At 47.3% G+C, this 15,068-nt stretch overlaps 1 protein-coding gene across 1 annotated transcript in view; it reads right to left on the reverse strand.

Annotated features, from left to right (window-relative positions):
- The window catches only part of PLXNA4 (plexin A4), a 474,394-nt gene that overhangs the window by 23,132 nt on the left and 436,194 nt on the right, over positions 1–15,068 (reverse strand). The window contains exons 25-28 of the mRNA XM_059847574.1: positions 14,844–15,003; positions 6,424–6,527; positions 3,951–4,050; positions 1,403–1,593 (exon numbers count right to left, since the gene is read on the reverse strand). Of these exons, the coding sequence (XP_059703557.1) occupies positions 1,403–1,593; positions 3,951–4,050; positions 6,424–6,527; positions 14,844–15,003 (555 nt within the window). The remainder of the gene's footprint in view (positions 1–1,402; positions 1,594–3,950; positions 4,051–6,423; positions 6,528–14,843; positions 15,004–15,068) is intronic.

The following is a 15,068-nucleotide window of genomic DNA, read 5'->3' on the forward strand; positions in this document are numbered from 1 at the left end:
GGCTTGTAGGGGAGAGGCACTTGGGTATCAGAGGTCAGGGATTTACCAGAATAAAAATCATTGTCAGTTTAACAAAGTCTTCCTGGGGATTGTATTACAGCAACTGCTCTCTCTCCTTCTCTCCCTCAAACAGTCACAGTGAGAAAAGAAAATTACTCGGCCCAAGAGGGGAAACAATAAAACCCCAACCTTCCCACTCTTTCTGTTGCTGTGCAGGTATGGCAGCTGCTTTCCTGATATCTCCACAAAAACAAAAACAAAACAAAACAAAACAAAACACAAAAACCCCCTCCACCAAAAACAAAAACCCAACAACAACAAAAAACACCCAACAAAAAACCCAACCCAAGTGTTGAGTTTGTGACCCAGAACAGAAAGAAAAAGCAGTTCAGTGGGGGGATAGGGGCTGCATCCCCAGACAACATAAATCAGCACCAGTCCAATGCTTGCTGGTCTACACCAGCTGGGGCCTGAGCCCTGGGGAGCAACACTTTCCTTTTTCAACATTTTTCACATGCTGTGTGATCCATAAAAGCCTCTTGATGCCAGGGAATGGGGCATGGACCAGGGGCTAAAGACAAAGCTGCCTTTCCTCCAAATCCCTCTGCAGCTCAGCCAGCCTGAGTGAGGCTGCAGGGAGAGCCAGACATCAGAGGCAAAATGAGCTGAGGAATAAATGAGCAGGTAAATCTGGAAAGCAGGACTTAAACTAGTGATGGAAATGTGTCTGATGGGCAAACTCAAGCAGCATTTGTGAGAGCACATGGAGTTGTGTTTGTGCCTATGAACACCCTGACAAAAAATGAAAAAGTTATGGATGTGTTTGGAGACTCAGGTCAGGATGTCCCTGCTCTGCTCCTACGTGATTTAATCTGTATTTTCTCTCTGTGCATGCTTAGTTTTCGTGTCTCACTGTAAGGTCAATTCAACCCTCTCCAAGTCATCAGCACAAGAATCTTTATTGGCCCAGGGAAAATGTGGAGGAGGATTTGTACCACAAAACTCAGGATTTTGTGGTATAGGAGCCATTTCAGACTGTGAAGCCTGACACATCTTTGGAGCCTGCTCCGAGCACCTGCCCTGGGTCTTCACTTGCTCAATTTTGGTACAAATTACAAACCAGTATAATTGACAACTCCAGCACCTCCTGCTGTGCTTTTCCCACTGATCTCATGGCCCTGGATTGTTACTCCTCCTTGCTTTTCCAGTGTCTCTTTTTGGACTCTGCTTTCAAAGCTCGATCTCCTTCCCCACATGCTTAGAACTCTCCCCTTGCTCTATTTTCCTTCTGTTCCTCTCTTTTTACCCAACTTTGGCATCCTTTGAGTGGCCTCTCACTTCTTGCCAGCAAGAAATTCCACCCCACTCTCAAACCCCCCCGTCCCCCGCCCTCACCACATACCTTGGTGGCCAGTAACCTGGTCAGGTAGATCTCAGAAACCATCTTGCTGCCTCGGTCACCCTCTTTTTGGTCTCCATGCTCGTGGTTCTTGACCAGGTGCCACATCTTGACGCCGCTCTCCAGGTCGGGGGTGATCATGGGGGTGCGCGAGCGGAGGCTGTCGGGGCTGCCCGTGTAGCGGATCATGTTTTCTGCAGGGACACACAAACAGGGGTGCCCACGTGTCTCAGCAGCTCTTGGCATTGGGGTTTTCAGGAATTCTGCTGGCGATGTGCCACCAAGTGCGTTTTTCAAAGCATTGCCTGCGTGGTTGGCTCAGCAGAGGCAGGCGATGTCACCGAGCCAGGCGTGATGTCAGTGTCGGCACTACTAAATGAAGTGAGGTGCAAACACTGATTTCCAGCTCTCCATAATCTTTACCTCTTATCATGCTCCCTGGCAAGTGGCACTGTCACTGTCAGACACTTCCCAGGGCTGGTTCAGGGGTAGCACCAGTTCCTTTTGGTAACCAGTTCCTTACGTCACTGGTTTTCCCATATTTTACCCATGCCATGCCATGCTGCTTAACATAAAAATATTGATGTCTCTAATGTAATCTCCTATTTAGCTCCTCATCCCCAGATTTAGAAGGAGCTGCCTCCCCTCCCTCCCTTGGCATCAAAGCAAACAATTCCTGCCCAGCCATCCCCCTTACTCCCTGCTCCAAAATCTTGTTTTGACAGAAATCAGCCAGAACCCCAGGTGGGCATCCACAAATTTCCTCTCCAACAATACTTTTAGCCTCCAAATTTTACCTCTCTTTGCCCCTGAGTGATGACACAAGGCATTCCCCTCTCCCTGACCTTCTAGCAATGTTGCCTTTCCCAACCATAATTATCAGAAGTGTTGCACCTTTCTGTAGCAAGATCTGAATCAGCCTCATTAATGCATTACCAATCTCTACATATTAATTATCAGATGGAATATCCTTTTTCTCTCTGGATGTTGTTTTCCTAATTGCAATTAACAATCACTTTTTGACCCACCAGATCTTCTCCTCCCCCTGCCTCCTTCCCTATTCCCTCCTCCTGAAAAAAAATCAAAGGGCAAAAGAATTAAAGAAATCCAACAGAAATTAACCCCCCTCAAGTCTTCCTTTCCAAAGGTCACTGTGTCTTTCAGTAATTGCAACAACATGGCAAAGAGGATGAATATTAATAAGGCCTCATGGATCATTTATGTCCTTGGAGAAAGTGGAAGGGGGCACCTCTGGACATTGAGTAACTGCACTTTCCTTTAAGATAAAGGGAGTAAGGAGGATTGGAGATGCTTCCATAAATTAAAAATATGAATAAAGTGATATGACAGCAGCATTCAGCTTGGAGGGGGGTTTGCAGCACCCTGGTTGTGCATCAGGGATGTTTTGCTTTGCTTTGCTTTGATGTTTCAGCATCACCTTAGTCAGACACAGGCTGGATGCAGTTCTAGTGCAGGGGAGGAAGGTGTGGAGGGGGTGGGTGTTGCTCAGGAGGTCCCTGTTTGGCCCTGCAGAAGAGTTCCCTCTTGATGTCCCTTCCACAGCTGTGTCACTCTCTGCTGTCTCATGGGGACAGTGGGAACAACAGTCCACTGCTTGAGATCTGCTGATAAAGACCTCAAACTCTAAGAGTGACATTTGGTGATCTTAGAGGGAGGCAGTTAATTATACAGACTCCTCCTTTCATTAATGAGGGAGGAGAACCTCCCAAGAGCAACCCAACCTCTTGGATCAGCACTTTGAACGAGCTGCCAGAGTTTTTACATGGCTAAATCCTCTCCTCCTGCCTCATTTCACCATTTAGTCATCTGCCCATCATTCTCCCTGTGGGTGCTCAGAGTCTGGTGACCGCTGTGACGTTTGGGATCTCTTCCCAGTGCTCTCCCAGTCCATCCCAGCACACGTGTCAGAATCCAGGACATTGCTCTGGCTGCCCTGGAGGATTCCAGACCCTGGCAGGAGGCTCAGAGACCTTGGCATGGAGTCAAAACCACCTGTGCCTTTGATTTTAGCCCATGGGAACAATTCCCAACTTTGTGTGAGGAGTTACAAGCCACAAGAGTTTGAGTAGAATGATGGTGAGTTTGTCACAGGGTGAAAAAGTAGAATTTTGGGGATTTAGAATGTGGGTTTCAGGAGGCAAGATGGAGGAATCTGGGCATGTCCTGTCCTTCTTCTTCTTCTTCTTGTCCTCCATCTTCTGCTGTGATGGTGGCACTTCTGGATTGGTTTAGAGCAGAGACAGACTGTCTAACACAGGTGATAGGTATTGGGAAATGATTGTAAATAAAGTACACGTAGTTCTTAGTATAAAAAGCCAACACCAGCCCAAGGGCAGAGACTGTGCCACAACCCGACCTGCTGGACAGATCTCAGCAGGGCAGAGAAAGAATGGAACAGATAAGAGAAAAAAAACCTTGAAAAGCAGAGCTGAGGAATCTCAACTTCTTCTGTGACAGGGCTGGGAAAAAAAACTTTTAATACCTTGGGAGCCATTTCAGTCACAGAAACCCAAGACACACAAACCCTTACCATACTTGCTGGCTGACGTCCGGGACACGGTGGAGTTGTTGACTGCGTTGTAGGCAGTGACTTGCTTGGAGACCAAAGCCACCACAGATCCATCTGGGACCTGCATTCAAAAAAGGACTGGGTCAATAAACTTCTGAAAAGTGGCTGAGGACCATGCCCAGGGCAGCATGAGCTGCAAATCACTGTCTCTGTAGGCAGGGCACAGTTTGCCCTCAAAGCTTCCATTTCTTGCTTTGTTGAGTTGGTCTAGTAATAAAAAGGGACAAAATCTGCTGTTACACAGCCAGAATCTGCACTTAGACAAAGGGAGAACTGGTGACAAACAGATTCTGCTCATCCAGGCCCTGATTCAAAGCCCAGTGACGACAGTGTGAGTCACTGAGTCGTTTAGGTTGGAAAAGGCCTTTAGGATCATGGAGTTCAACCATTAACTCAGCCCCACTGTGTTCACCACTAAGCCATGTCCCCAAGAGCCACATCCAGAGGCCTTTTAAACAGTTCCAGGGGTGGTTTTTGCATTAACCTCAGTAAATCTGACAATAGGTACATCCCAGGGAAGCTCTTAGGCAGAGCAGGAGCATGAGAATAACAAAATTATCTGAGCTACTTCAAACAGGCTTGGCTGTTCCATTAGGATGATAAAACCAATGTGAAATGTTCCATTCCTTCCTCCTGGATTGCAGGTGATATCTGGGTGCCTGGTTCAAAAATTCCTGTCTACAGTTTTCCACTAGGATCCTGTCAACCTCTCACCCTTCCCTGTGACAAAGGCACTGCTGGACTGAAGGGACAGCCACAACTTCTTTCTCTTTGTGGTGTCAGGGGGTGGAAAAGCAGCAGGTTTGGAGTGGATGATGTCCAGGATGTCATGGGACAATGTTTTGAGGGACCACAGGACTTTTTTAAAGGAGCCAGACTTTCTGTTTCTACAACAAGGCCAATCATGTGGGTCCCATATCAGAAATGTTAACAAGCCCATGGCTCAAAAGACCCATATCAGGAACATCTGTGATAAATAAGACATCATAAAGAGGAGATGGGTAAAAAAAATCCCTTCTAACGACATCTAACTCTTGTCTGTGTAATAATAATAATAATAATTAGCACTTGCATGGAGTTTTCATCTTCAAAGCACTGCAGAGGCTAATTAAACAGCCCCTCAGCTATCAGGGAAGGCAATTATTGGCTCTTTGTAGTTTTAGCCCCACACCACAGATGGGGAAACTGAGGCAAAGGCAATCTCAGTGTCTGTCCCAGCATGATCCATGTCAGCCTCCAGGACAGCCAGGAAAATGATGTTTCCTGAGGACCTGGCCCAGCTCATCATACAGCTGGGAGCTCATTGCCTGAAGCAAAGAAAACATGGAAAAAACACAGAGAGGGGAGAAAATTATGCCTGGTTTGTTGATCAAATAAAGCAGGAAACGTCCTTGCTCTGTCTGGGGAAAAAAAAAAATCAAAATCTGCCAGCAATGCTTCAGTCAATATGAAGTAAAAGTTTTGTTTCCTTTTCAAATTATTGCTTGCTGCCTCCTCAGCTCAGCTCTTAAGTGACAAGAGAAAATAATCTTGTTATGAAAGAGAGGTTGCTGAGGTGTGATGGAGGAAATGACAAAATTGTCAGCATCGGATTAAATTTAATGAGGTCTTTTTGTTGGTGTTTTTTTCTAAGGGAGAAGATTTTGACCAAAACTTCACTTTTTTCATTAAATCTACCACTTGTGTAAGACATTTTCAGACATCTCTAACCCTCTATTATGAATTTCCAGGTCATGCAGGGAGGAAGGGAAGCAGAGCAGGTCGCTTGGACCAGGTTAAGGATCAAAAAGAAAAGTTCCTTGTAATAACAACTTCACTGCTCCATGGTTTCCAGCCATGCTGTTTTCCACCTCCCTTTTCCAGTCACCAAGCCTCCCTCTTTCCATTTTTCCCTCTTCCATCCTTCTGAACTCTGCTTGCACTAAAAGGCCATGGAAAAGGGAAAAGGGGCATGGAAGGCCTTGATTTGTTTGTCTGCACAAGAAATGCTAGCTCGTGTTGTCCTTATCTCCTCTTCACCCCCTCCACTCACCAGGGGTGTCCTTTGAGAGGGAAAGAAGATTTTTTTCCTACCCTTGGCTTCCTCTTTAGTGCTGTTCAGGATAATGGGGACAAGGACAGGAGGGATGTGCTCAACACAGGGGTTCTGCCCAGTTACTGCCCACTCAACCACCCTTTACCTCTGCATCTTAGCACAATAAAAAACACAGAATTATTAAGGTTGCAATAGACCTTTAAGGTCCTCAAGCCCAACTGTTCACCCAGTACTGCCAAAGCCACCACCAACCCACGTCCCCCAAGTGCCACAGCCACAAGTTTTTGAACGCTCCCTGGAGTGCTGATTCCACCACTCCCCTGGGCAAGACAATAACATTTTGCTTTTTTCTTTGCCAGAAAGGAGACCTAACTCCTGCCCACCCTCTCCTACAGGTACCTGGTAGTGTGCCAGTGTGTTGAGTCTCTTCCAGTCGTTCTCTATCTTGGTGGTGATGTCCTCATCCTGAAGGATCATCCTTGCCCCACTCGCCTGCCGCCACTCTGCAAGGAGAAATAAATAAATAAATAAATAAATAAATAAATAAATAAATAAATAAGACAGGTGTTGCCTTTTTCCTGGAAATGAAACTTGAGTAAATTTTAGTAATATAAGAGCTGATCTTTATTTGAAGGACTTCAGGGGCACTTGTGGAAAGATGCTCACGAAAGTCTCCACCCCTCCCAGGGGTGAGTATGATTTTGTAGGTTTTAGGAAATTAGCATAATTGATAAAAAGCACCAGTTAGGAGGACTGTGGTGATGCAATTCATCCCCCAGGTCAAGTCCCTTCTCTGGAGTCCCCCCTTGGCACTGGCTGTGATTTGTCCATGAGAATGTAACTCAAAAAGTTGTTCTCAACTTTTATTCCCAGGAAGAACCAAGATAGCACTGGGACCCTGCACCTCCTGGGGCTTGGGGCTCTGGGATTTGTGTTGTCTTTATGCCTAGGGAAAGGCCATGGAAAATTACTGGGAAAACTAGCCATAAATACAATAGGCTACAGAGCTACCACAATATGTGTGAATTCACAGAACTCACAATCCCTGGGTTGGGGGAGACCTTCAATATCATGGAGTCCAGGCCAGCCCCAAGGGCTCAGCCAGAGCCTGGCACCCAGTGCCACATCCAAGCTGGTCAAACACCCCCAGGGGTGGGGACTGCACCACCTCCCCGGGCAGCCATGGCAGAACTTTATCCCCCTTGCTGGAAAAGCTTTTTCCTGCTCTCCAGCCTGAATTTCCCCTGGCACAGCTCGGGGCTGTGTGCTCTGGGTGTGTCAGTGCTGCTGGGGACAGAGCCCAGCCCAGCTGAGCACAGGCACCTCTCAGGAGCTGCAGAGAGTGATAATTGAATAATACAGGGAACATAGAAGAAAAAAGGAAAAACCAAACAGCATCACAGGGACAGAGCCCTGGCACTCCCTGTGCCCAGAATCCACATGGACACACCTGTGTGGGCACATCACTCATCACCTCTACACCCTGATTATTCACAGTCCTTAACTTTTAATTTACTCACAGCTCTGCTCGTGCTCCAACACGGCTGTGCCCAAGACCAGCCTGCCCTTGCCTGTGTTTGTCATACCCATGGGACAGGAGCAAATGCCACTTGTTCCAGGGACAGAAATCCTGGTGCTCTCTCCTTTGGCAGCACAGCCAGAGCCTTCAGCAGTGCCTGAGATCCGTGTCCCTGCCAGGACCCAGCCCAGACAGGGCTCCCCTGGGCACAGCAGAGTCTGGTTGGGCACAGAACCTGTGCTGGACTCAGCTTGTGCCCATTGGTGCTCCCAAAATGCTTCTTGCATCTCAAATCCACTGATGGGCAGCAGGAAGCCCACAGAAAAAATCCACACATTTTTGCTTTTTATATATTTTTCATGTTTGTAGCTCTGTAGACTGCTATTCCATAGTTGCATAGCTCCTAGGATTTTTCCTGCCCTTCCTCTTAGATTTAAAAATAATAAGCTAAGCTTCTAACACATTCCTGAAATACTGTTTAGTCTTACTTTCAAGGAGAGGACCTACAAGAAGAACATTTTGTTTTCCAGTCAGAATCTGAGAAGACACAACAAGAAATGGGGCAAAGAAGCCCTGGATCAACTCCAATGGAGCAGAATCCAGGGGGAAATTGCCTGACCAACTGCTCTTCTAATTGGCCAATGTTTGTTAGATATGATAATTTCTTAAACTTATAAAACCTGTAGAAAGGCAATACTGGGTGTACCCATGACCACTGGGACACCTCGAAGTTTCCAGATAAAGTTCTGCTTTTTATTTTACTATTTTAACACCATTGCAAGAGTTTTTCTCTAGGCAAAAATAGCAGAGGCACAACTGGGGGGAAAAGCCAGGGACAGATCCAAATTCTGCTCTGTGGAGGATGTAAATTTTACAAGTTTTCAGCAGCTGCCTGTGGTCAGAAGGGCTCCTGCTTCTGCCACTTCTCCAGCCTCTGCCCTGGAATGATGAATTCCTGCAGCACTGGAGCAGCCCCTCACTTCCCAGGGTGCTATTTTTTTGCTCAAATCCTGAAGAACACTCCATAAAATGACAGAATCATTAAGGTTAGAAAAGACTTCTGAGATTTTGAAGTCTTGAGGAGGATTGCTACAGCTTTCTCCACAGAGGACTCACGGACTTGCCTAAAGCAAGGAAAACATAAACGTGACCAAAAGGAGAGGAATTCTTCCTGTGCCTTCCTCAACCTGGGCCATTCAAAGCTCTCCTCTTGGTTGTCACATTTCAGTCACAGTGACCCAACCAAATGCAGCTTAGCCAGAGCCACAGGAAAAAGTCCACTCATTTGCAGGAGTTAATTAAAATGAACTCTTGGATATGGAGACATCACCTGCCACCCTTGCTTGTTTTTCCCAATATAAAAATGCAAGGACCGTTGCAAATTTCTTTTGGTTTCAGCACTTTTCTTATCACATAATTAAAATGCAAAGGGAAAGCTGCACTTGCCTTTATTATTCATTTAAATTAGCAGGAAGAGGTCAGCAACTGTGTTTATTGCTGGGTGTTACTTTGGCTGGAGACACTGAGGGTGAGCAAAGGTGGTGTTGGCTGAGCACTGATCCTGAACTGCCCTTCAGCTACTCCAGCTCCTCAGATCCTCACCTGCTGTGGTGGTTTTGCATGGGAGGCATTTATGGAAGGGATGGAAATCTTCTAGCTGCTAGAAAATTGTAGACACTCTTGTGAAAAACAAATGGTAAAGGTGAAAAAAACTCAGGAACTTTCAGGAGGTACAGATACCACCTATAAGTAAGCACAAGACCAAAGAATAAACCTAACCATAAAAAATATTTCTCAGATTGTCCATAACTGTGAGACTACCATCAAGCAAACCAAACAAATAAAACTCATATAGTAGAGTAGACAATAGTCCAAATATAAGTATAGAAAAGCCTAACAAATTAACTACATCATGCTACCCCAAGCACACCAAGGTAAACACTGGGGACTCACAATAATAAAAACCACCACTAAATAATTAGGGACCTACCCTACACCTCATGCTATGGCCTGCAACACCATCCTAGATCTTAAAAAACAAGTCCTTTAAAAACCTAATACCCCTAAAAAATTGCATCAAACAACAAAACTAATTTCAAAACCAACCTTATCAGCACCTAAAGTAAAGAATATAACATTAGGTGAATGCACCATGTCCCCTACCATACACCAAATACAAAGAAACACAATAAACTATTAAAAACCACTGCACCTACATCGCCCTTGTGGAGTCTGAGGATGATGCTCTCTGCTTATTCCCACCTGGGCCAGATCCCTGCCATCCAACTGCTCCCAGACACTGCTTAGAAGAGTAAAAAATGCTGAAGTTTGGGCTGGGATGGGAAATGGTGCTCTTAGGCAGTGCCCCACTCAAGGGCAAAGCCAATTCTGCTGTCACAGAGTGTTTCTTGTGTGCCTTCCTCACGGGGTCGTGGGGACAGTGGCACTTTGACCTCCCTCCTTCATGGCCCTGCATGTTCCTGTGGTCCTTTTCTGCCCTGGCTCACCTTTGGACAGACACACACTCGTGTTTTGGGAGGGATGCACAGGATTTTGAGCACAGCTTTCCTCATTTTGGGCTTTATTTGTATCCCAGGGCTGGGCAAGGTGCTCAGAGCAGATTTTCCCTGCTTCAGGGACACCCAGAGATGTTTCCTCAAGCCTTTTGTGCAGAGACTCAGGGGATTCCTGAGCCCTTTCCTTGGCCTTCCTGCAGGGAGGGGCCGTGTGAGGAAGAGTCAGGGCCAGCCTGACTGCACCAGACAAGGAGGAAAACCTTCAGGGCAGGCTTGGAGCCTCCAATCTCAGTTTTAGAGCCTGATTTCCCTGCCCAAACACAAATCACTTCACCTCTGACACTCCACTGAGCCCCTGAGCAATGACAGGGAAAGGACTCCCCATTGTCCCCAACTCCTCCTGGCCTCACTGCTCCCCTTCTCCACGAGCTCAGGGGGTCACAAACAGACCTGCAAGGAAATGGCAAGGGAGAAGGTGACCCTGCCATCCATCCTCACAGCATTGAGTGAGCCCTGTCAGCTCTGTCCTTCCTGCTGGCAGCACCCTGTCCCCTCTCTGCTGGGATCCAGCCCTCCTCTGAGCCAGCACAAAGGACAGACACACTCCAATCCAATTTGTTACACTTCCACCTTCCAGAGAGAGGGAGGAGAGGGGGAGGGAGGTAAAAATCCCATTAACTTTATCAGGCCTTCCAATCAGGAGCAGTGGTAAATGCAAACTCAGGAGACAGCTGCTGTGAAGCCTTTATATTTCATTCAGCAGATAGTGTATCTTTTTATTGCAAGCAGGAATTACTTCTTTGCTTCTTTTTTTTATTTTATTTTTTTTTTAAGGAACAACCTTTCTGTTCAACTTGACTGGGAAAAAGGAAATTCCAGGGGCCCTTTGACAATGAGGTGAATGCAGCAATGCCTGGCTAGGGGGTGACTCCATGGGGGGAGGGAAGATGGGGAGATGGCACCCTGCACCTCAAATCCTGCAGAAAATGTTGCATCTCCCTCTCATCCAGGTCTAGGGAGAGAGGAGGAACTCAGCTCTGTTTCTGGGGTGGAGAATGGGGTGGGAATAAAAGTTTATCTCAGAACATGGAGCTGGAAAATGACAGAGAAATATTTCATCCTGTATGGAGTGACTCATAAAATCACAGACTGGTTTGGGTTGGAAGGGACCTTAAATCCCATCCAGTGCCACCCCTGCCATGGCAGGGACACTTTCCACTGTCCCAGGCTGCTCCAAGCCCCATCCAGCCTGGCCTTGGGCACTGCCAGGGATCCAGGGGCAGCCTCAGCTGCTCTGGGCACCCTGTGCCAGGGCCTCTCATCCTCAGAGTAAATAATTTATTTCTAAAAATCTAATCTAAAACTCCCCTTCTTCTAGTATTAAACCATTTTCCCTTGTCCTGTCACTCCAGGCCTTCGCCCAAAGTCCCTTTCCAGCTCTCTTTGAGCCCCTTTAGGCATTGGAAGTTGCTCTGAAATCTCTCTGGAGTCTCCTCCAGCTCTCCCAGCCTGTCTTCAGGAGACATAAATGCAAACTCCCTGTCTTGCCCTATATATACTAAAGTTATACCCAGTTTAAATGCTTCCAGTTTAAATGAACCCACATCCCAGCACTGCAGGGCTGGTGAGGCAGTGAAATCTCACTTGACATGGTCCAGAATGAACCTGAGACATCATCACTGAGAACTTGCCAAGCCAGCAGCTCCCTCCCACCACCTCTGACCTCAGCACCACCTTCCAAAAAGCATCCAGACCCCAGGGAAGAGCAAACACCTCGGCATGACGCCACATTCCTGTTTTGTGACCCTCACACCTTAATGTTTTCCCAAGGATGGGGTGTTTCATGTGTGAGAGAGATGTTTTAAAAATGATAATAACAAAAATCACCACCATGGAAAGAAGTCATTACTCAGAGGGCTGCAATTTGGGGGTTTGGACTAAAACCTAACCTCAGGGTGTCCAAAATAAAGGCTTTCAGCTGACAACCCCCTCCAGGAGTTGCCTGGGCAACTGCCAAACGTTGTGACATTTGCCACACACACAAGTCCCTCTGCCTGCAGCTACCCTGCATTTAACAGCTCAAAACAACTCATTAGCTTGTTTGCTTTCTGCCATGTGAGCAATCTGGCCTGAGCGTGGACAGAAAGCCCAGAAAATGGTGATGGGAGCAGGAAATGATGCTGCTGTTTGAAAGCCACGGGTTCCAAGGCCAGATTGCAGCCATCTGCTCTGCCCTGCTCTGCTCCAGCCCCTCTGCAGCCCTGAGCTCAGGGCAGGCTGATCCTGAGAGCTCTGGGCTGGTTCCTGAGGGCCATCAGGGCTTTCTGCACTCCTCTTGCTGCCTTCAGCATCTCTGAAGGATGCCAGGTGCCAAGGAGCATCATTTTCTGGTGGGAAAGCTGGGATGGAGCTGTGACTGGGTGTGGGGACCCTCTTGTATTGTATTTGTGCTCCCCTCAGACAAAGGAAGGAATGATGACTCTGACTCCATGTTCTCCAAAGGCTATTATATTATATTATATTATATTATATTATATTATATTATATTATAATTATAATTATATTGTATTTTATTATGGAATACTATACTAAACTATACTAAAGAATGCAGAAAGGATACTTACAGAATGCTAAAAAGATAATAATGAAAACTCTTGACTCTCTCCAGAGCCCTGACACAGCTTGGCCCTGATTGGCCAAAGAGTGAAAACAACTCACAGCAGAATCCAATGAAACAATCACCTGTTGGATAAACAATCTCCAAACACATTCCATGTGAGCACAACACAGGAGAAGCAAATGAGATGAGAATTGTTTTCCTTTTCTCTGAGGCTTCTCAGCTTCCCAGGAGAAAAACCCTGGGTGAAGGGATTTTTTCAGAGAATGTGAATGCTACACTCTTGTTCCTGTTTCACCCATGCTCCTCCCACCTTGTTGTCTGCATTGCTGCTATCTTCTAATGGATAAGGGCTTTTTATTTATATTTTAATTGTTTCCCCCCACCCCAGCTGCCTCAACAGTGCTCCTGGCCAGAGCTGCCCATCAGCCAGTCTGTAGTCACTGTGGGCAAACCTCTTCTCTGAGGTTTGGCACATGCTCATGCCAATTTTCTGGACCTTTCTGCTCCTCAGTAGCACTCAGGAGGTGACAGAATCACAGACTGGGTTGGATGGGAAGGGATCTGAAAGTTCCAACCTCTTTCTGTGGACAGCTTCCACCAGACCAGGTTGCATCAAGCCCTCTCCAGTCTGGTCCTGAAGAGGCCAGCATTTCCTAAACCAGCAGCAATTCTGGATGCAGAATTGTCAGGCTCCAGCTGAAACCCTGCACACACAAACACTTCTGGTTCCCAGAACTACAGTGGAATCCAGTTAATCCCTGTATTTACAGTGTGCAGGTAAAATTCCTGCATCTCATTGAGGACACATCCTTCATCTTCACAGCAGAACAAACAATCCCCAGCCACACCCAGCCTGACCTCTGCAGGAATTGCTCTGTGGCCACTGTGGGGCACCTGATGGGCCAGAAGATGTGGCTGTGAACCCCATCCCTGTGGTGTGCTGGGTCCTGGCACCCTGCCCTGCCTTCCCTCAGGCTCTTCCCACCTCTCAGCACTCCAGAGCCATCGTGGCTCTCTTCTGGATGATGTACGTGATCTGCTCTTTACTGCTGCTGGTTTTGGCAGCTTCTTCCGTTATTCTAACTGCCTTTGATGGGCAATTTCTGTCAGGAACTCCTCCCTCCCCTACACATACACACACTCAGACACTTAACTTCAATCCCTGACCTCTCATTGCTGCCTTCATTATTGCTGTGAATCGTTTCTTGGCCTCGGTCCATTCCTTCTCCTTTTGGTTCCTCTACAGCTCAGCTGGTTTTATAGACTCCATCATTTTCCAGCTCAGTCTCTTTCACTGAAGGTCACTGAGAGCAAATTCTGGCAGATGCAGCTACAATGGAGTCCCCAACCCTCCACCAGACACCTCAGCAATGGCCTGAGCAGATTTCTCTACATTTTTTCATATACTCCAGATTTTTCTACCTTTTTTTCATACTCTCCAGGTGTGGTACCACACCTGTCCGTGGACTCCAAATTCAGACACCCATTCCTCCCAGCATCCTCACCCCAGGTATCCTTTTTCCAGGGGTCTTTGGCAAGAGAACAAGAACAGCCCCACTCATGCTTTTTCCAGACCTTTGTCCAAGATGAATACTTTAGGCAGAAAAGCATGGTACTGGTCTTTCTAAGGCCAAAGATTTCCTAAGCCAGGAGCATAAACATCACCAAAATGTACCCTCTGCCCTCTCACTGTGATTTCTCTGCCTTGCAGGGGGTGTGGAGAGGGGCACTTGGTGTTCTTCAAAATGATCTGAGCTGCCCTGCCAGGCCAGCATCTGCTGCAGAAGACCCCAAAATCTCTTGCAGGTGCTGAGCAGTGTCCCCACACCAGTACCAGATGGAAGGTGACAGTGGTTACTCGATCTGGGTTATCCTGGAATTTCACAGGGATACATCAGCTCTAGAAGGTGCCAGGAAAACTGTGCCAGAGTGAACCACACTCAATCACACCCTGGCTGCAGTAATCCTTGCTTGCTTCTTTTCCAGCTCACCTGGAAAGAGGAGCAGTGAAGGCAATTCTTCACAGGGCTGTTCTTGTGGGGCAGTTGGTGACTCCTGAAAACCCATAAACACCTCTTTGCTCTTTGTCCAGAGCAAAGTGTCTGGATGGAGTTTGTCCACCTCCCAGCTCCCCTGTCCCCCCCCGCCAGCAGCAATCTCCTACCCAGGTCCATGTCAGCAGCTTTGGGCCGGTGGGAGCAGGGCACATTCTTGAAGATGGCATCAAGGATCTTCTCCTTGACCTGGGTGATGGTGTCACAGTTCAGGATCTTCACCGGGATCTCGGGGCTGTTCACATTGTCGGGATTCACACAGCTCAGCACCTGAGGGAGAGACACCACACCTGGAACAGGGCACTGGAACCCTCTGGCTGCCCCCCCTCGTGGTG

The sequence above is a fragment of the Haemorhous mexicanus genome, chromosome 5 (genome assembly GCF_027477595.1).
Source record: "Haemorhous mexicanus isolate bHaeMex1 chromosome 5, bHaeMex1.pri, whole genome shotgun sequence".
Taxonomy (NCBI): domain Eukaryota; kingdom Metazoa; phylum Chordata; class Aves; order Passeriformes; family Fringillidae; genus Haemorhous; species Haemorhous mexicanus.